Source organism: Mugil cephalus, chromosome 13, assembly GCF_022458985.1.
Source record: "Mugil cephalus isolate CIBA_MC_2020 chromosome 13, CIBA_Mcephalus_1.1, whole genome shotgun sequence".
In the NCBI taxonomy this organism is placed as follows: Eukaryota; Metazoa; Chordata; class Actinopteri; order Mugiliformes; family Mugilidae; genus Mugil; species Mugil cephalus.
In genome coordinates, this window is record NC_061782.1 from 14,941,690 (window position 1) to 14,963,774 (window position 22,085).

General features: G+C 42.1%; 1 protein-coding gene across 23 annotated transcripts in view; it reads left to right on the forward strand.

Annotated features, from left to right (window-relative positions):
- Window positions 1-22,085, forward strand: part of kcnma1a (potassium large conductance calcium-activated channel, subfamily M, alpha member 1a) — a 134,019-nt gene that overhangs the window by 93,777 nt on the left and 18,157 nt on the right. For 7 of the 23 annotated variants that reach the window (XM_047603071.1, XM_047603070.1, XM_047603075.1 and 4 more), the window contains 6 exons: window positions 887-973; window positions 1,052-1,128; window positions 14,339-14,432; window positions 18,287-18,413; window positions 19,692-19,916; window positions 20,513-20,705. In XM_047603071.1, the coding sequence (XP_047459027.1) occupies window positions 887-973; window positions 1,052-1,128; window positions 14,339-14,432; window positions 18,287-18,413; window positions 19,692-19,916; window positions 20,513-20,705 (803 nt within the window). Of the gene's footprint in view, window positions 1-886; window positions 974-1,051; window positions 1,129-2,403; window positions 2,413-5,903; window positions 6,078-9,898; window positions 9,932-10,303; window positions 10,385-12,075; window positions 12,430-14,338; window positions 14,433-18,286; window positions 18,414-19,691; window positions 19,917-20,512; window positions 20,706-22,085 lie in introns of all 23 variants that reach the window. The other 16 variants (XM_047603057.1, XM_047603058.1, XM_047603060.1 and 13 more) reach the window with 6 other exon arrangements.

Below are 22,085 nucleotides of genomic sequence, written 5' to 3' on the forward strand. Positions count from 1 at the left end.
TATATATATATGTATGTGTGTATATATATGTATATGTATGTGGTGTCTAATCTTCGTCTTGGTCTAATTAATGGGGAATGATACAGCCAATTACTCAATGCTGATTTTGTTCCACTGAGTCCGACCCGTCACAGAAATAGTGTCAGTGATACATCTTGTAATGCAGTAATATTGTTACAGTTGTGCCTTTTTAATGGAATGGAAATAACTGAATGAAAATTAAGCTAGACGTGGATTCTAATGAGAAGAGCAACTATTGCTATTAAGGAGACTTGTTCTACTTTTTGACTTCTACCAATTTTCTTAGAGTAGCTCCCTTGACTATAATACGAGCCTAGTGTTGACAAGAAAAAAAAAGAGCTGTTCATTCCCTTGCATCCCACTGTCAAATACTAACCGAGGTAACTACCTTACTGTACATTCTCTGTACTACTGCCATGTTTCAGTGGCCATCATAACATTTGTTCTGACTAGATGACTGTATTTCAGACTAAAACCACCCCATGGCCATGATTTTAATTCTTTCTGCCCCCGTCCCTTTACTTGTACTTTTCCGTCTCTCCCCTCCCCCTGGGGCAATGCGACGCCATTCTGAAAAGAAAAGAATTAAAATTAAATGTGCGATCATATCCTTGTGCATTTTGTCCATCCGTGTGAGTATCACATCCGCCCAAAATCAGAGGAGCAGGTGTGTTTGATGATAACTGACACGCGTATGCCACAACACAACAGAGAAAAACTTTCCCTCTAAGTGCAATCCAGGTCTGATTGAAGGCTCCAACGAGTGTGTGTACCATTCCTCTTGATTAGCGTGTTGTGTGAGTGAACTGGGCGCCGTCTGGACTTTAACGAGCATTATGTGTCTGTATGTCTCTCAATTACCCAGCATCCTCATCAACCCGGGCAACCACGTCAAGATGCAGGAGGGAACACTGGGATTCTTTATCGCTAGTGATGCCAAAGAAGTAAAGAGGTAATCAGATGCCGATCATGTCAAAAGGTCAGTTTGATCATTGTAAGTGCTTGACGTTTTATACTGTGTCACTTTTAGAGCATTTTTCTACTGCAAAGCTTGTCACGATGACATCACAGACCCCAAACGGATCAAAAAGTGCGGCTGCAAACGACGTGAGTATCCGTGCCTTTGTTTTGCCCAGATGGCTCCCCCCCCCCTCCTTCCTCTCAGCCCAAAACCTACCTGTGGGTCCTTCTGTCACTTTACACTTGAGGTTTTACAAGATTGTAAACTAATACTATACCTTTTAATGTGTACTTGTTCTCCTGTACTGTGTTCTTTTTATTTTAATGTTGTCACACCATTATACTCTCAGGAAAGTGTTTGATATGGGTCCCATTTGAACCTCCATAACATCCATTATGGTATGGTCATCAGTCAAAACATTTCTGTTTCCTGGTCAAAATTTAGGTGTCGTCATCTTTAAATGTGCTTTCGTTTGGGTTTAACCCTTGAATCTCTTCGATATCTGTGCAATCTGTAGCTAAGTAAAAAAATGAAAAATGAGTACTAAAATCACTAAAATACAATAAAAATGTATTAATCGACAGCTGCAGAGACAGTAAAGAAAATCTCTCAAAAACTCCATATATTCTGTAGCTCTTTGTTTCCCCTCTTGGATGAAAAATGAAAAATATAAGATGGAATAGAGCGTTACTTTATGACGCATCATATTTCTCTGTAGCATCATTTTAAATATTAGAACACACCATCGACTGTATTACAGTCTTTTCACATCACACTCGAGTGCACTCAGCTCGGTGACTTGTCGTGGACTTAATGTGCCACTAACGGTTAGTTTTAAGACTTTTCACAATACACAAATGGCCCCGTCAAATCAATAATGTCTCCTTTCTTTATACGGACATAACGTAACCATTAAGGCACATGAATACAACCTGACCTATGTACAGTAGTCACTTGTCAGGGTGTGTTAGCCCCTGGATAAATAATTCAGGAGATTATTTCCTCAAAAGGTCACATGCGGTTACAGTAAACAGCCTGTTACGGACAAAGCTCGGTTTTAAAATAGTTCTTTTGTCTGTTTTAATTACTTTTTCTTTGCCAGCTCGATAGAATCAACAGGCCTTCCACACTCCAGCTTTATTTAGATCAGCTGTTTACTTCTGTTCTTAATATCCTCACGTCTCAGACTCTGGTGAGGGACATGGTGTCATGTTTAAGCTTAAGAAGAGAGTTACATTCAGAAAGATGACAGTTCCATTACTGCAATGGAATTCTGTCCTCCACTATGTTCTGTTCTATCATGTTTTGTTCTCTTCTGTTGTTTTTCCCATGTTTCTTTATGACCAGTGACACACTTTTGATGTATTTCCTTCCCTGCTGCCATTGGAAAACGCCACTTTATTTTAACTACTCACTGGTAGTGATTTATTGTGAGTAAAAAGAAAATGGGTGTCCTATTACCCAGAGTGCAGTGCAAGTGTTTTTTTTTTCTCCTCCTCTTCAGCAAATAGTATATCGTATCTATGTTGCATGTACCAGTGTAGCTTCTGCATCCCTCTCCTCGCCTCTCATTTCTACACTGTGCTCAGACCAGACCAAATCCAAAACAGCAGAAAACACGACAGTGCCAGACTTCCTCCTCAATGGCAAAGTCAGCCGACGCTCGGACTACTTGGAAATGACAAATAAATTGTGACTTAATTGGATGTGGCCGATGAGCTGAGCAGTTTTTGCTCACTGTTATATTTACTTTTGATTAGCCTCACTTTACCGTAATGCTCCAAGAAAATACAGATTTAACGTAATAAAAAATCTAAAATGTCACACAGTAATCATAGGCTTAGAAGCTTTAACACAAGGTTGAGGAAAATTAACAAGATCCTGTTGAGATTAAAATTGATCTGCTTTCTATCAAAGGAACTTTTGTGTGGCTGTTTTTTTCTGGAGAGCAGAACATGTCCTTGTGGGACGTTTTTCAAATCCTAACAAGCTAGGTTGCCAAAACACAATCAAAACAATCTGGTCCCCTCCCCCCACTTCGCTGTGATCTCAGCCCCTTTTCTAAACTCTGGGCCCTCACACAGCTCGGGCTGGGGTTTCAGAGATCATCTGTACCTTTCAGATTTAAAATGTCACGGCGGCGTTCTTGTGCGTTTCAAATCTGGACAGTTGTCGGGCCCTTTTGCTAAACTCGCTGCACTGGGTGAAAGTTCCAATAGTGAAATACAGTATTAATTGTCATCGTATTCAATTGCCACTAGATGGTGGTGCTGTGCCAGAGTCATGTACCAAAATAAATATTAAAATGGTGATGTCTGTAGAGGAAACTCAAATCCCTTGAATTCTTTTCAGCAAAAACGCAAGGACTATATAGGAGTCTTTTTGGGATTTTTTTCAATTTTTGCTGATTTGTCATCTTGAATTCCTATAGTCATTTTGTAGTCCGTAACGTTTAATGTTTGCTGTTAATAACATATTGGGGCTATCGTTAGGGATGTGGATTTGTCTCTTGGCCAAGTGCCCTAAATGTGACAGCCTACTTAGCAGTTATTGCTCAAAAGCTAAACTCTTGAGCCAGCGGCGCCATTTTTCTTGCACTTTTGCTGAACAAAGAAGTCTTAGGGGGATATGTATAAAAATGATGCTTTCTTTGGGACATCTTTCATATTCAACATAACACCCTGATAGCTTCTGTTTGAGTATAATGTGCTTTGGTGGACTATAGGGAGGTAGCGACTGATGAACTCACGCAGACAGTTTATCAGGGTAGCTGTCATGTTGAATCTTTAATTAGGAATGCCCTGAACTGGACGCTTTAAAATCCTAGGCAAGAATCGGGGTATTTGTGACGTCAGAAGTGAAGAGACATTGTCAATGTGTGTGTGTGTGTGTATATATGTGTGTCGTATGTCTTCCATTGCTCTCCTTCCATGTGTCACAAGTCCTCATTGTAACAAATATATATACCGTGGTCCAAGTGCCCAAGCAAAAAAAACCCTCAGAAATCAAGACATTTTGGCATGTTTCTGATAGCCTCCTTGCACTTGTCTGCCACGCCCTCCAAACTGTTCCATTAATGTGAACAGTTATCTCTGTACCGTTCCTTGTCGCTGAGACTAAAACTACATCTTGTGCATGCTTTCCACATGCTCACACGGCACATGCGCATGTCACAGGATGCAACAGTCCCTGATGCCCTCACCCTACGGCCTATGATCTGCGTTTCCCATTCTCTCCTTGGCCGCACGCTGAAATATATATTCCTTCATTCAAGGTCTCATTTTCTGAAGTCAGTCAGAGTCAAAGATGCAGAGGTGCCAGACGGTATTAGTCAGACGGTATTAGTCTGCTGTCTGTTTGCACCTTGGCAATGAGAGAATGGGGACCAGGGACTGTTTCTGCCCAGAGTCACAGCAATCTAGAGATGCTACTCTGGGGACTTTCACTCCTGCTTCCCTCAGGGCTCAGGGCTTCACACACACATAGACAAACAACAAATAAATAAAGGCTGCTTAGACTGGCTGATAGTAAAGACCTCTTATATATCATATATAATATCATATATTCTCTTATCTCAGTGAGGGTACCGAATTGCCAGTTTTGCATCAGGATAGTCATTAAAAAGAAATAAAATATTTCATAATAGTTAATATATAATGAGTTATTAATTACATAATCATATGTAAATGGTGTTCTTCACATAAACTGTATCAAACACCAATCAGCCACAACATTAAAACCACTGACATTTTGTGACAGTGTTCTAGTAGGAAACTTTTGGACTTGGCATTCATGTGGATGTTACTTAGACACGTAGCACCCACCTAGACCAGAGCAGGCAGCCCCACCCCATAGCAATGATGGATGATAATGGCAACAGACATTTAAAAAACAAAAAGGAAAAAAAAAAACATGAAAAACAGCACAAGGTGTTGACCTAGCCTTCAAATTCTCTTGATCCCAAACTGATCACGTATCTATGTCCATTCTCTGATGAGAATATTATATATATATATATATATACACTTAGTATATTTTAGGTATACAGGGAGTTATAGATGGAGAAGCAAATCAAAATTCAAAGTAAATATGGTAGTATACCTACTATTTAGTAACTAATATTTACTAGCACTGGCCAACAGAATCTTTGGATCATCTTAAACCAATCATCACCAGTTAAGCAATGGTTCCCACTTGATCCCACTTTTTACTGGTAATAGGAAAGAAGAAACAGAAAAATGACAGGCTGATATTTTCTTAGTGCCCCCATTTGCATACATTCATATCAGAGCGAAGTCCCTTTGGGGAGTAGAGGAGTGAAACTGCAGGTTTGAACATAGCATGTATCGGCCAGCCGTAGAATAGTGCGATGCCTTGGACAGAGCCGCTACAGCTGCATGATGGGATACAGGTACGTGATCCACTCCTTTAGCCAAATGGATAGAGGATGTACAAATGTATGAAACATTGTATGAGGTTTGCTGCTGAAGACATTGCTCATGCCTCTCTGCCCCCGAATGCCTCCCCTCCTCTCTCCCCTCTCCTCTCCCCTGTTTCCCACTGTTATAATTTTGCCTTTTTGAGCTGTTACAGCCTTAGCACACAGCTTGACCTCTAAATATCAACTGTTGTATTTGAAGTACTGTCGTTGATATTGTAACACGTATATAATTTGTCCCATTTAACAGACAATGTCTTAGACAAATGAAAAAAAAAATGAAGAAAATTGTTAAGGATGCTTAAATGAATTTCTGCGATTGAAGCTTTTTGATGTAATTTGAGGCTCAAGTCTGTGGGAGCAGGTTGCTAAGGCTTGCACTTTCTGATGAAGTTACCTTCCGACTTCCCCTGGATGAATATTTCTCCTTTTGCCATTAACCTGCTGCTTTTCCTCTCCTCTCATCCCAAAACATGACTGTAGCCAAGATGTCCGTCTACAAACGAATGAAACTGGCATGTTGTTTTGATTGCGGCCGTTCAGAGCAAGACTGCTCTTGCATGTCAGGCAGTGTACATAGTAACATGGACACCCTTCAGAGGGCCTACCCACTTTCCTCTGTCTCTGTTCATGATTGCGCAACCACTTTACGTGCCTGTAAGTTACACCGCCACCAACACATGCTGTTACGTGTCTGTGGTGTGTGCTCCGTGTATCGTACCGTGCAGAGGTACCGTACGTGCGTGTGTCTGTGATGTCGTCTCCGTGGCGTGATCTGTGTATTGTTACTCCATAGTTTGCGAAGCTGTCACCGACATCAATTTATTCTTTATTATTTTTTTACCCAAACATTTGTTTTTATTTTTTTATTTAGCAATTTCCTCTATCTATATTCTAAATCTCTTTCTCTATCTTTGACAGTTTTAGGTTATTTGTGATTTTTGCTTTGACGTTATTGTTTCATGAGTGTGGGTAAGTGCTAGTGTGGCTCTGTGGTGCTGCTGCTGTACAGTAGGTGTTAGACACGTGGCTACGGCATGCTGCGTCACTCATGCAGTTGTGTGATAATGTCACTAGTGGAGCGTGGTGTTTGATGTGTTTTTAACTGTTCAAGGTAAGACGTCTGCATACACAAAAAAACAAATTGAAAGTTTTTTTTTCTTTTTTTACTGCAATTGAATGAAAATGTCAAACTGTGTGTTTCCGTTGGGCGCTCTGCTCCTTACGGACCTCTGAGTTTACACTTTTATGTTTGCATATTTTTCAGTTCAAAGCAGCTTTTCTTTGTTTCACCCTTTGCTTTACCTTTGACTTAACATTACTGCGGTACAAGACCCCAGATTTCGGTTTTGTTTTCACACTGAATATCAAGAGAAAATCACACGTATACCAAAACGGTTAAATTAGAGGATAGAAAACAGAAAGTAAAATTTTTATATTTCAAAAATATTTAAAATTGTTCACAATTATTTAAGTGTAACTTAATAAATTATGTGTAACTTAATAAATTATTATGGTCTTTTTGTAGATAATAATTTCTTGCAGTCCTTAATGGTTTATGACACGTTTATTCAGTACGAGATGAGTAGTGAACTGGGAAGAAGTAGAAAAAAATGTCAGGAAAGAGGACACACATATAGATAAGGAAAAAACAAAGAGGAAGAAAAAGAGGGAAAAAAGGGAAGAGGGATGTTGGCTTGATAAGTGAAAGGTAAGAGGGCCTAGGCCCCCGGTAAATCCTGTCCTTTCTGTTTTCCCTTTGAGTGGATGGGAAATACTAAATTGTCTGTCAATTAGACATGGCAGCAGTAGGCCTAGCTATCAAAGCCTTGGGTTCAGACATACAGATCTGATTTCCTTCTCAACATTCTCCCACCATCTGCCGACTCAGCCTAGATTAGTGTCAAACATGCCATGATGAGTTTGGCTTGGCCTCTTGTAGTTGGGCCTGCGCTGATATCCCTCGGTACCAATTACTGGCCATTACATGGTTACTGATCTCACTTCTCCCTCAACCCCCTGTAGGATTTCAGGAAAGCCTCCCCTGTCTTAGATTTCTTTCCCTTTTTAACTCTGACTTTGTCTGAACAAAGTGAGTTTAGTGAAGGAGTGCATTGGGCTTTGTCAGTCAGGGATTGTTGGATTTCCTCTCCCCATTTCTTCTTTTTTTTCCACCAGACTGAAAGAATAAGACATCTTTATTCATGATGACTTCATTCCCTTGTACATCAGAACCTGGTTTTTCTAGTGCTTTGATAATTGGTTGTTTGCCCTCATTTAATGCATGATGTGTTGTGGTGTAAGTCAAATTCAGACCACTCGTATAGTGTTACATCTACAGCACTACAATGACATTATGAACATCTAAACAGTTTCATGCAATTGTTGATACAATATTTAATTAATAGAAATTATAACACACTAATTTAACCTATCTACAATGTGTGAGTAATCTGACATTTGATGATGTAGATCATCTCTTTGAGCTCTGAGCTCTCAATTGTAGCTCAAATCGTACACGGATACACGGATCTTGATATTTATTCCGATCAGGCATAACTTTATGACCACGGTCAGGAGAAGTAAATAAAATTCTCCATCTTGTCACAATGCAATGTTCATGTGCATTCATGCGGATGTTTCTTTGACATGTACCACCCACCACACAAAACAACATGAAAGACAGCACATTGTTATATTTACAATCTGGTTATAATCTTATGCCTGGTTGGTGTATATATTAAATTTGTAGATATTCCCTTATTGTTATAATTGATTTAAATAAGATGTTAAAAAGTACGATGAAATACTGTACGTTGAAGGAGGACACTTTTGCACATGAAAACTTGCTTAAGAAGAAAGTAAACATCTACAGTTAAAAACACAATTTCAAATACAGATAGAGTAGGGTACAATACATAGCTCCCCAATTGTGCAGTTGTGTTTACGGATTCTTGTCAACTTTTAACATGTTAGTCAGACTTTATTCTGTCCTAGAGGAGTTCTTTGGGTAACTCAGAAGTTTGTTTTGATCCGTAAATCTGTTACACATGTAGTTTCTTTGTGACCTGACTATCATCACTTTGGCAAAGCTTCAGTCGGTGAAGGGGTTTATATAATGGAGCGGCTGAGGTTTTTAGGAAGAAGGGCTATGAACAAGGGTTGGGGACCTAGGGCTAGGAAGATGCTCATGGCGAGTCCAAGACCTTCTGGCTGCGTTCGCGTGTGCGCAACGACACGCACCTCTATCTCTCTAGTTTGTGCGTGTGTGTGAATCTGCATCTCATTGCTGGGGTCCTTATCTATCCTGACACGGAAATTATGTCTGCATTTTCATTTTCCCAGCCCTGCTGGTCCGTCACCAAACTTGCCCTGACAGCTCCTGTCCACCAGGCAGGCTCGGCCCCCCCTTCCTCTGCCCTACGCCGCCTTGCTACGCCCCAGATGCTAGCCAGTTAGTCTGCCGCCTCTGCGGTGCGGGCAGATTGCTAGAGACAGATGCCAGGGCCACTGTGGATCCCTTTTTGAGGATCTGTGTCATAGGCCAGCCCTGGGCCCTCGCTGTGACCTTTAAGGCTGGAAGAGACTCTGGGAAAGAGTGGAGAGTGTCAACAGCTCAGAGCTCAGTTCAAGTGTCCGCTGCATCAGTTGTTCTAGTAACATCGGTCATTAATATTTCCTCCGTCAAGGTCACTAACGGTAATTTTCAGATGATTAACAGCGTCGGCATAAGTGGAGACCTTGGTCAAACCTTTGAGAAGGGAACTGCAGAGATTTAAAAGAGCAGCAATAAAATCCCTATTTTTTTTTTTTTTTTCAAATTTGTACTAGACTGCATGGACTGCATGTGAAGATTAAGTATCTTTGCAGTAGTTCTCTATCAGTGCGGCTGTTGTGAGTAGCAAGTGTTTGTCGTCTGTGTTTTGGATACCTACATGCACTCAAGTATGTAGCTTTTGTGTTTGTGTGTCATGGTGGCTCATTTTGTTCTGTCTACAGACCTCACAATGCTCATCATATGTGAACAGAGATGCCCAAATCCAAAGCATTTAATGAACGTCTAAATGACAGAAACGCCGCATTGCTGAATCTAAATTTGGTTCTTTTGAGAAATGTAATAAAATTACCCATTGAACCATCATAACATCTCATTACGAGTTTAGTACACTTTCCTAAAAGCATGGCTCACTCTGAGAACGGACAGTTCGTTCATTTGTGTGTCTGCTTTTTCTTTTTTTTGTTTTGTTCCAACATCCCGTACTTTAATCAGCGCCACCATTAAGGCGCTGGTCATTATTTTAATTATTTATACCTTTTATTTTGGTTGATGCCCTTTCCATTATAGTACATCATAGTTACGTTCAATTTCATTTCCATCCACCGCTCTTATGTTGATGTCTCTATTTCCTAATGTGTCTGTTTCATTACATCCTTTTTCCCTCTGTGTGACCTGCCACTTGTCTTTGCATTCTCCTCAGCCAAATATAAGTATAATGGATATGTCAGACCACGTAAGTGTGTTTCTCTGTCCTTCTCCATTCTGCTCCAGCTCTGTGTTTAGACTGTAGACCCCTCACTATGTCATGTACATAATTAGTACTAATGCTCTGCTTTAGTATTTGCTAATATAATCATTTTGTTTCATATCTTACGAGGATAAAAAAAAAAAAAGGAAACCGACACTGAATCCAGTGTTTAATTAAATGTTTTTTTTCAAATAGACAAGTTATTTTAACAATCATTAAAGATTCCCAACTCATGTTAACAAGTCAGTAAGTAAGTAATGAGTTCCTGGTATTTCTAATAGCTTAAAAAATTATATTTGTGTTGACAATACGCATATAGTTCCATGAAATATTTTTTTTGTATTGTGCTGCATGTAGCAGCAGATGGCGCTACAACACCAGGGAACACTGGAAGCCAAAAAGAGGCTGGCGTTCGATTCAAAGCCGATTGCAATATAGGTAAATCTTTGGTAAATAATTATGAACTGCATTACTTTTTTACTCTTCTGGTTAAGAATAATTTTTTAGTTTTGAAATGCTATTTGTCACCTTAAACATTTGATGTGTTTATTCATTGTATTTGTTCCCATTAAGGATATTGATATTAACATTTCTTTTGTTTCCTCTTCGGTACAATGGCTGCCTCCTTTGCAAAACTAAAAGGAATTGCAGTAATCACAATCCCAGTTTTGTTTGTACCTCTAACAACAAAACGGTGCATGGCCTCAAAAAGCTATTTCACGCAGTTGCAATGCAGTTGGAGAACAAAGCTTGCCAGTGCAGCAGCCACTGTAAAGGCAAAGCCATCTTAGCTCACATACCAGAGTAAACATTTTTGGTTGTTACTCCTCCGCCTCATCATCCAGTTTACATTAAGTCACTGCGATCTGATAAGGCTTGCATGCAGGACAGTACCATCATGTGATTAGCATTTCAAGAAGGGACAGTTGCCGTCTGGGTTGTTCAGGATGCACAGTGGACCTGCCAGGGCGGGTGAATGCTCTGTAACGCTGCACGTGTTTGACAAGGGCCAGATGAATCCAGGAGCTATCGGTGGCGCCCTGTAAATCAAGGAGGCAGCTGACGGCTGGGATAAACGTCTGTTTATCGCCCAGGGCCACCCAAGCATGCTCTCTCCTCCAAACAACCAAGCAACCACCCTCCTTCCAATGGGAGGAGAAAAAAAAGGCTGAGCCTCTCCCAGTCGACTTTACGACCAGATATTTTACTCATCTCGTTCTGTTGTCTTCATGCAGTGTGCCATGACCCCTTCAGTACTTGCAAAACACGCAGGTCAACTCCGCAGCCACGGTCGGATTGTGTGTGTGTACGTATTTGGTGGAACGGCTGACTGAACATCAGGTGTACACATGCGGGAGCATTTATTCAAATTTCAGATACCACAGTTTGTCACCAAGCATGCACGCGGTTACTGTTACAGTAAAAAAAAATATGTAAATGTGTGACTGTTTGAAGGTAAAAATGACGGCATTTTCCATCTGGAATTAAATCAGCATTGTCTGGAATTGAACCACATTCCTAAATCCGAGATGAATTCCATTAATGTTTGATGATCAAAAGGTTTTTGAATTAGTGATATTATAAATTATTAGTTATAGTTTTATATTTGTTGAGCTGAAAGTGCGGTGCTACACATTATGCTTGAAATGACGACGTCTGATTGGATCTGGCAGGCTTTAGCCAAGCCGTGTCTCTGCTTTGTTCTACTAGAAAGTGGAGCCCGAACGAGAAATAAAACTGAGTGGCTTCTAATTAATTCATGCTTGTCACAAACGCAAAGTAAATGTCAGCGTGAACACTTCCAGTTTCTAAACCAGTTTTATAAAATTGATGTGATTCTCGCTTTTATAGCATGACTTGCAAAACTAAACTGCAGAACCAAATAGATCGAACTGCAGCTATTAAATAATTATCACATATTTATTTGAAGCTAGTGAACCTTTTCCCTGTTTATCTATTGTCTGCTTAGCATCCTGCAGTAAAATGATGACTTCTGTTTTGTGGAATCAGTTGACAGAATTAGTTTAAAGAATCTGTAATTTAAGTTATTTTTTTACTGCAGTTTAACCACTAATTCATGAGGATTAACACAGGCTCTTTTACGCTTTTTATTTCCCACTATTTGACAGTATTGGATGAAGTTAAACCATCTTTTCAAAAGCGATCAATTAAAGCCACCGGCTGCATCACCAACTCCATCACCTCAAATGCATTCCTTCCCAACGCCCTGCACCCCAACCAGAACCACCTTGTCAGCCCGGTCACAGTCAACCTTGTTAATAACCGTAAAGGAAGCCTGCTCCCGGTGGGGCCGGGGCCGGGGCCCGGGGCCGACCCCTTGAAATTGCGCCTCAGTATCTCAGGTCCAGGAGACGTGGGGTCCAGATCCCTGGCTGCGAGTCGACTGAACCGGGCCCGCAGTCTTCCGGTGAAATACCGCTACCACCCCAGTAATTCCATGCTGCTCAGTCACAGTAGGCACTGTAGGTTGCCCCCTTAGCGGGATGCATCAGTCAGTAACCCCGCCTGTCCCGTCCCTTCATTCCGTCTTGTTTGCTGCATGACGGCTCACTCTGCCGAAGCCGCTGCTGCCGTCGCTCATGCTGCTTTGCACAGATTTGCCTGCTTGCGCAGTGTGGCTGCCGCTGCCTACATTTGGGTGACTTCCAAATTGAGGGGTAAAACAGGTGAATTTGGAAATTAAGCGAAAGAGCTGATAATCAGCATTTGTTGTCAGAGATGCTGTGGGTGTTCTCTGCTTTGAGGACACTGGCCTTTGGGAGCTTTATTACACAGCAGTTGCAAAGCATTTTAATGCTGCGGGTGTAAGTGAGAAATGTTTTAATGTTAACAAATTAAGTGTAAATCAGGGGGATCATGTCAAACAACAAAGCGAGGCATGCATATTTTCTGATGTGGTATTTTCAAAGTGCATTAGAGGGAGGATTATTTGTAAAGTGGAAAGCGCTTGTGATATTAGCTATTCCGAATGCCCAATTGCATAAAGAAAATGTCAGAGAATGACATTTTATTAGAAGGCAAAGTCATATTTCTTATCTTTTATTAGCAGAATTAGGTGACAGCCTTGAATGGGAGTTCAGACAATAATGAAATTCCACATGCTTGGAATAGTCACGGCTTGCAGTGTGCACATTGATTTGCACTAATATCATGCTGTGTTATTGATTTCTAACCAAAGGACTAATGCTGGTTTGAAGTGACGGTGCACTTGGCATTTGCGCTGGGAGAGCGTAGATTGGCGAAGAGTATCTGGGTGCCTGCGTGGAGGCTCTTGAAACTCACAGACAGTAGTGAAGATCAGACCACGGTTAGCTCGACTGAAATCTTCAGACGACTGGGCCCGGCCCTCACTCTGGCTTCACTTTCCCACTCTCTCTGTCTGACTGGGACTGAGTCAAAGTTTGAAAAGAAGCTTCTTTTTTAAATTCAGCTTAACAAGGCAAAGCATATTTGACAGAAAAACGAACTAATCTGATCACATAATCTTTTTTTTTTTCTATGGGAATATTCTTCAAAAAAAACAAAGAGAAATTTAATATTTAATCTCGCATAAACCATTATTTTTCCTTCAAACTTATAAGCGCAGTTCTGACCTTCTTCTACTGGAAGATTATGTGCATTTACTAGTGGCTTTCATTATTTATTATAATCTACTAATTTATACACTTTAACATTCACAACGTGTGCTAAATGTTCTCTTGGCATGGAGGTAGACCTGTAGAAGAGCCATTGTGCGCTTTAGGAGGAACTGGAATGATGGGGTGGGGTACATAGATTTATTAAAAAAAAACAAATAAATAAACTACCCACTCAAGATCCATCTCCATAACATTTATTTATCTCATTGTCACTGCTTTTGCCCATGCCTGACTGACAATGACAGTCTGTACCATCACATGGCAATGAATGGGGTAGGTAAGCATGGTCACTCTGATGCAGACTGCTAGAGGTCCAACCACCTGCACAGCTTAGTGGGTGAGCGCACGCGGTAGCGTGCCACTGTAGGCCCAGAAAAAAAGTGCACTTTAGGTAAGCCAAAAATAAGGGGGGTTTTGGGATGTGAGCGTTCCATGACATTTTCAGGTCATAAATTGGTTTTTCTCCGTGGTTTTCTCCTGCCTATCTCAGATTCACCATCGTCCGTTACTAATGCTTTCTCTATATTTTTCCTCGATTTGACACTGAATCATTAATTTTCCTTTTCTTCCGTTAATATATTTATATATGTGTATTTTTTTATTTTGTTTGCAATGACTGACTGATTGTTGGCTGTCTTGTTTATTTATTTATTTATTTGTTTTTTCATGTCAGGTCCAGCACACTTTCTCAGCCGTCTGTTTCTGTTCTGACATTCTGCACATGTGTTTGCAGTCGAAGACGAGCACCCGTCAACTCTCTCGCCCAAAAAAAAGCAGCGCAACGGAGGGATGCGAAACTCGCCCAACTGCTCGCCCAAAATGATGAGGTAAGAGACGCCGATTTCATTCTCCCACCGGCTTTCAAACGAGGAGTGAGAGGAAGTCAGATATGGGGGGAGGAAGGGGAGGGCTGTCTGAGAGAGACGCCTCAGAAGAGCGCGCTTCTGCTGATGGTGAGATGGTGGGAGTTAGGATGGATAGGAGGGGGCAAATTAGGGGTGGCAGAAGAGGGAGGTAAGAAACTCTGCGAGAGAAAAGGAGAGGAGAAATGCCCTGTTAGACTACGGCTGTTTAGGATGGCATGCTGTCAGCTGTTAATGACGGTGCTGAAATAATATTTCTGTCATGAAAAGCGGCTGCGAGGAGCCGTTTGAAAACTCCTCTGGCTTTAAAGACCCAGCTGTCACCTCCTCCGGTCTGGTCCACATGTACTCCTTAAACAATGCTGGCACTAATGACACAAGCAACCAATCAGAGGGACCTGCATGGTTACTTTGCCCTCGGGCTACTCCTCTATTGTGGGAACCCCTGTGAGTTCTGTTTCTGGTACTTAAGGCCATATGCGCGACGCATCATCGCAATCAAATATGAATTCCAATATTACCTTCCTTTTATCCTGTCCCGTGGAATTAAATTGCGGTTAATTGATTTTGAAAGATAAAAGGGGGTAGGGTTTTGTGCTCCTCTGGCTGCGAGGCGAGATCAGACGCACGACAGCGCGGAAGATGCAGGGAGGCTTGGCTGTGTGGATTGGGATGGAGGGATAAAGGCGTGGTGGCGAAGATCTAACAAGACAAGAGACACTCGTAGCTGAGGTGCGCGTCTTCTTAACGAGGGCAAGTGTTATGGCCGTCATAGACCTTATATTAAAAACATCCATAGAGGCCTGTGTGTGTATTTTTTAATTTTTAATTTCTTGTCACTTTTCACTCCAGTGTCTGAATTACATGGAAACCTAATTCTATTTTTTTTTTTTTTTTGTAAATGAAGGCAACACACAAAGGTTTAATACTTTATAAAGTATTTTTTTTCCGATCTCTGGGTATTTTGCTCTCTTTCCATATTTTACATATAGCACCGGTTTAATTCATCGTATACTGTGGGTGCACTTTCCTCCCTGTGTTGGTCCTGCTAGCTTCCCTTAGGCGCAGATCCTCCTACTACACTGGCATGCCTGCACGATTTTGTACTTGCCGGCCTCCCCCTCAGTTCCTCAACAAAACAAGGACTTAATAAGTCTTCACACTTGCCAAACCATTAGCCCAACACGGAGTCATACCCTTCAGTCTAGTTTGCAACAGAGCATCAGTTTCGATGCCCTTGCTCAGAGGGAGAAAACTGCTACGAAAACAACTAGACGTTTGGCACATTTCCAGCTAACTGCTTGTTTAAAAGGCTGTTTAGTTTGCCTGACTTAAAGCACAAAACCTTTTCTTCTCTCCCCTTTCTGCTTAGGAGATGGTCCCCGTTTGCCATGTAATATATGCATCTCCGCTTTGATCTCGCAGTGATAATAATCCTTGCGAGTTATTTACTCAGTTTTGAAAACGCTTCAAAGCGGTGTCAAAGTTTTCCCCGCTTTAGGGTGCTTCTGTATTCTGCTGGCTCTTGGGTACTGGGATGACAGGTCCTCTGTTATAGGTGTAGATTTTTTTTTTTTTCTCTCCAAGTCTTAGCCTTTAGCAGAACATCAAATTACCCATCATAGTCCATACCCCTCCTCCCCTTCACAGCTGCCCCTGTCAACATATAACACCATATATATTAAACAGCTGCGCTGTACAAAGTGGATTTTATGCACAATGAAAAGTGATTGTTTGAGGTAGCCTTAGGGATACTTTATTCTACAAGCAAGAAGGGGGGAAACGCAGTAGAGAGCTAGCAAGAGAGCGAACATACGTATCAAGTATGGTTTTTACAGGACTCGCAGCCTGAAGGCCTTTGTAAATAAATAATGATCAACAGATTGGCTGTGGGCTTTTGAAAAGCATGCCTTTGTCAGTTTGCATGATGGGGAAAATTTTCAAAGCGAGAGGCTGCCTTCGTAGTCTGGCAGAGAGGGATTGGGGGAGCACGCCCATCCCAAGCTTGTGACTGCAGAGTGATACACTGGAATAACTCAACTCTGTTTGAAATACATACTGAGGGAGAGACTCGGAAAGAAAGAGAGAGAGAGGGGAGTGAGGCTCTGGAGTGAGACGCGCTCGAAAGGAAATACTGTTTGTCCTATATAAAAGTGCATCTGATAACACATTGTTTCTCACCGCGGGAGAGGATTCGGCTTGCAAGCTGATGTTCTGTGAATATATACAGCACTGTTAAGAAAAAAAATAATTATTTGTGCAGGTACCGTATATATTTCTGCACTTATTTTTTGTGCATTTACTAGTAGCTAATACAACGTGTCACCGTGCTAATGAGCTGCACCGCCACCATGGCGTCAGCACCAACCCCGCAAACATTTCTGACGGGCCATGACTGACAACACACACCCGATCGCAGGGGATGTCATAGTATCATCCGCAGCTGATATCCCTTGGGCGTGGCCCTGTAGCACAGACGTCATGTCTGCTCTCCCAGAGCCGCGTGGTAGGTTCAACCCGAGGCACGGGGAAGGGTGCGGGGGGAGGAGGTGTGTGGAGACTGTGACAGGCTGCCAGTCACGCCGCTGACAGCTCCGTGAAAGATAGCTGTCTTGGCAGAGAGAGGTGGAGCGGCAGCCCGCCTGCATGCGCCAGTCAGCCCCTGTGTGGAGGCGAGCAGAGAGCTGAGCAGATTGAAGTGACGGGGGGGCTCCGCGGAGTTGATTGGCGCAACACGCAGCTCTGGATGAAAGATTCAGGCTGAGTGTAAAAACACTAAATGCTGTCAGCGTTATTATCACCTGCTCTAACTGATGGAGGGAACAGGGGGAGAAGGAGAAGTGGAGGGAGAGGGTGGCTAATTGACAGCTTTTTTTAACTTTTTACTTTTTCTGCAATGGCATGCAATCCAAATGCAGGTTGAAGGAAGAGACGACATCAAAGCCTTGTCAGTGAATGACAGTGTTGATAGAGGATAGAGGGAGTGATACTGAGAGAGATGTATGTCAAATTCTTGAGATGTTTTCTCCCATATTACTCTCCAGTTTTAGCAGTCTGTATGGTTCTGCTTCCATCGAGCATTTCCATTATTTGGGTTAAGCAGTAAATAAATTCCATTAGCGCCGCCGTTAAACACACAACGTTTGTTTAGTGGGAGCACCAAATTTTGCGGTTTGTTTCAACTCACCGAGTGTTTTTAATGACATTTCCCCGCTTATGCTTAGACGAACTGTGAGAGCATGTCTTGTAGAATAAGCGAAGTAATGGGATAGGCGGTACAACGGGACTGACAGGAGCCCTTTCATGGTCAGTGTTACACTGGATAAAACTCAGCAGCCCACTGCTGTGGATTAGCCTGTTTGGTTGTGACATGCTGCTGAAACATTAATGGCCATCAGTAGGGAAAGCAAAATGTGATTGGGCAAATTCCTGAAATATTTAAAGTGTGCGCCTGTTGGAGCTTTTACAATTTGCGCCACATGGCGTCAGGAACTGGATGAGAGGGTAAAAGCTGGTAATTGGCCCTGTGTTGTCATGCCATTCAGTCAGAAGCACTCAAATCTCGCTGTTCTCCTCTGTACCACTGTGAGTGCTGGGGTCTTTGAATTTTCTGATGCCTCGACTTCAAGGACAGAACGGAAAGGATGGAGGATATTGAAGTTGGGGTTATGTAGAGCAGCAGAAAGTTTAACACACTGAGAATGAGAGGGACTTTAAGCATGAATATACAGACAGCTCAGATCTCTAGAAAACTCTTGGTGGTCCCTCATTAGGGTTTAAATCTCACTATGTAACATGAATACATTCTGTTTTTTCAGTCGACACGACCCCCTTCTAATTCCTGGAAACGAACAAATTGAGAGCATGGACATGAACGTGAAGAGGTATGACTCGACAGGGATGTTTCACTGGTGCCCTTCAAAAGACATCGAAAAAGTCATCCTGGTGAGTTTTGCAAGAGCTTTGCAGCTGCAATCCAGCCTAAAATAATAGAGTATATTCATAGAAAAGAACTTAAGTAAGTATGCTCAGGAGCAAAAGTTTCCCCTTCGTACTATAGACTCACAGAATCACGTACTAATATGTATTGAAATTTCTCTCACTGCCTCTCTGTTGTTTCAAGGTGAGTTCGGTTTTTTATATTCATATATATATATATATATATGTGTATGTATATATATATATTTATTTACCCACAGAGGATCACTGAACAGCTTGAGTTTGCTGAGATGTTTGCTGAGATGTTCAAACAAGGCAGTTTGTAAGAACTAGTTTTGGATCAGGTCAACCTTTCCAAATGAAATGTTAAAAAAAAGGCACCTACCGTATATATTTAACATTTTGGTTACTATTTATATATATATCACATATTCTGTAACTTTTTAAAGGTTTAACTGTGCTAAAATGAAATTATCATCAAGTTCAAGAACAGTCCTGTGAAATCTTTTTATTATTTTCTTTAAATGCTTACACATCGGTTCGCGCAGCCAGCTCATTAGTAGCAGTGGCCACTTAATGCTGTGACTTTGACCTTATGCCCCCTCCCCAAAAAAAAACAAAAAAAAAAACAAAGACAGACTGTAGTTTCACATCAACCAGAATCACAGTAGCCATTTAGTTTTCTTGACATGCACCCCGGCTTTGCAACCGAAGGCATGCCGAGCTGCTGTGACAGGCGACAGATCTTCAAAGCAGGGCATTGCATCGTTTTATTTTCAGCATGGAATTAATAGAACAGAGGAGCTTTGCTTATTTATACCTTTCTTGCTTATGATCGTGTCCTCGTCATAGATACCGTATGTGCCTTAAATCTTACAAACTGCAGTTTTCTGTCTGACTGTATCGGCAGCAGTTACATAAAAAAAGGCCACATTTGTATTTTTGTGTGTTCTGTTTTTCCAATTATAAAACAAGCTGCTTATACACAGAATGATGTTTAACCAGACTTTTGTTTCTGTAAATCTATGCATAGTTTTTGGTTAAATGCATATATAGGTAAAGTCTTTGTGAACAAACTATTAAATGTAGATTTAATACAGTTTATAATATATTTTCAGGCACTGATAAAACTGGAAGTGTATTACCTTGTGACATTACCCAGTTTTCATTCAAAAGTACCATTCTGTAAATCTGCGCCCCTTCCTCCTCCTCTCTGTATCTACACATTTCTCATTGCTTCCTACTCTCTCCTCCCCTGCCCCTTTGTCTCTTTGTCCCCTGCAGACGCGCAGTGAAGCCTCCATGACGGTGCTGAGCGGTCATGTAGTGGTCTGTATATTTGGGGATGTCACGTCCGCTTTAGTGGGGCTGCGAAACCTGGTGATGCCTTTAAGAGCCAGCAACTTCCATTACCACGAGCTAAAGCCTATAGTTTTTGTGGGCTCGCTGGAATACCTTCGGAGAGAGTGGGAAACTTTACACAACTTCCCCAAGGTCTCCATCTTACCTGTGAGTAGTGCACTAGTCCGCCGGCATGTGGCGTAAATTGAAAAGCAGAATCTGTTCAAATGGAAAAAAAAAAAGAAAAGAAAAATAAAGCGTTGACATTTTGAATTACACACCCACTGGAATCTTGGAGAAATTGTCATTTTGATTTGATCACACATTACTCAATTGAATGATCACTACCCGAGAGTTCAGTGAACCCCCCTCACCCCCCCTCGTGTTCCAAAGCAGTGACACATCCTGCATATTCAAAGTGGAGTTTATAAGTGTTGCAGCTGCGGTTCCCATCACAGATGGCGTGGCTTGCTGCCTTAGAGCTTGTTAGGCCTGGCTTGACTGATGATCAGAGGAGAATCCCAAACACAGCCCTCAGCGCAGGCTAGCCTTTAGATTAGTCCATGTCTCCGAATCTCCAATGCCCAGTTAGATCAGTGGAATGTCATCGCCTCAGAACAAGAATACTTGTTAACTAATTTCCCAGAGCCCCTCTCCGCTCACTTCTTAAATTTGTTTTTCTCTCCCCCATGTCTGTCTGTTCTCTGTGTTTGGCTCTCTCCCTCGCCGTCTTGCTCTTTCTCTGTGTTCTCCTCGCCCTGAAGGGTACGCCATTAAGTCGGGCAGATTTAAGGGCTGTCAACATCAACCTCTGCGACATGTGCGTAATACTGTCAGCCAATCAGAACAATATCGAAGATGCCTCACTGCAGGATAAAGAATGCATCTTGGCATCACTCAACATCAAATCTATGCAGTTTGATGACAGCATCGGGGTCTTACAGGCTAATTCCCAAGGTAAGAAGCGTCCTATTAGACTCCATGTGCGCTGCTGCCCAAAGGGGACAGGTTATGGCAGAGACGGAAGACAGTAGTCAAAGATAGGAAAAGACTAGAGGGTGAGAAAGTCACACAGGAGGGATGGATGTAGTTTGTCAAGCACAGAGTCTGCTAAGTGCTCTTAATCGAAATTCTCTGCAAGTCTGACTTGAGTGGTGTGTACAAACTGACTTTACTGTAACTCCTGAAGATGTAATCGCCCCAAATGTTGTGTTGATTGCTTCATCAAGCCTTTGAAGAGTGTTTACTCCACATCATATTGTGACGATTTCACTCTTGTCCCTGGTAATTAGATGCCGCTAAGCCTCTTTGATAATACTTTTTAATGATGTAATCAACATGACTGTGTCATTTGATGTTGTTCCTCCTGATCTGGAGTCTGGCAGATCGTCTGGAACAGATTGTTGATGTTTGCAGACAAACATACGAACCTGGTATCCCATCAGGCCTCATCATCATTAAGCAGCTAGTACAAATCACCAGGCAGGCCAATTCAGCTGCTCCTCATTAGTCACGACAAAACAGCGACACGTGCACGCACACTCTCCCGCGTCGGGGTGCGGGTGCCCGTGACAAGTGCGCGCGTTCGCGCCGTGGCAGTCTGAGCCGCGAACAGGTGATCCTCGGTTCATGATTAGCTTGAAAGGCAAGGCATGCTTGGGAGCATGCGGCGCTGTTTACTGCCACTGGAGTGACTGTTGTGTATACAAATCAAAGCTGAAGGTTCAAGAGGCCATTATTTTTTAGTGCAGAGCACTTCCACGTGTTTTAGGAGAATGCCAATGCTGTTATTTCTCCGGCCTTGAATGAGTGATATGCTGTCGATAGCAGTGCCACCAAGGAACAATAAGCGGGGGTAAATTTGAGAGCATGCCGCTCTGGGGAGCACTACTCAGAGAAAGCCACCTCAGTACAGAAGCGCACTGTTCTGTATCGTCCCCCCTCCCGGATCAATAGTCAAGAGTCTCGTCTTATCAATAATTGGGTTTCACATTAACCACCCACTTAAGAAAACACACAAGACTGGCAATCATGTGTACTCAAGAAGATGCGCGCACATATTCCCAGACGCCGCTGTTGTATCACAGGTATTGCTGTGGGGATTCCTTCCTCCTAGCGATGCTCCCATTCAGACACCGTCTGTAGAATTGAGAAGGTGCAAATGAATAAGTAAACACGCGCTTTCCTCAGGGAGAGCTTCTCACGGCTGCTGTAGCATGTAGTCAACCGCAGAGCGTAGCTGTGCCTGCAGGGCTACAGGGGATAAGGGGGTATGTAACCCAGATCTCACTTGTCTATTGTACATTGTCGCCGTGCAGTTTCAGCAGCCAGTCAGAA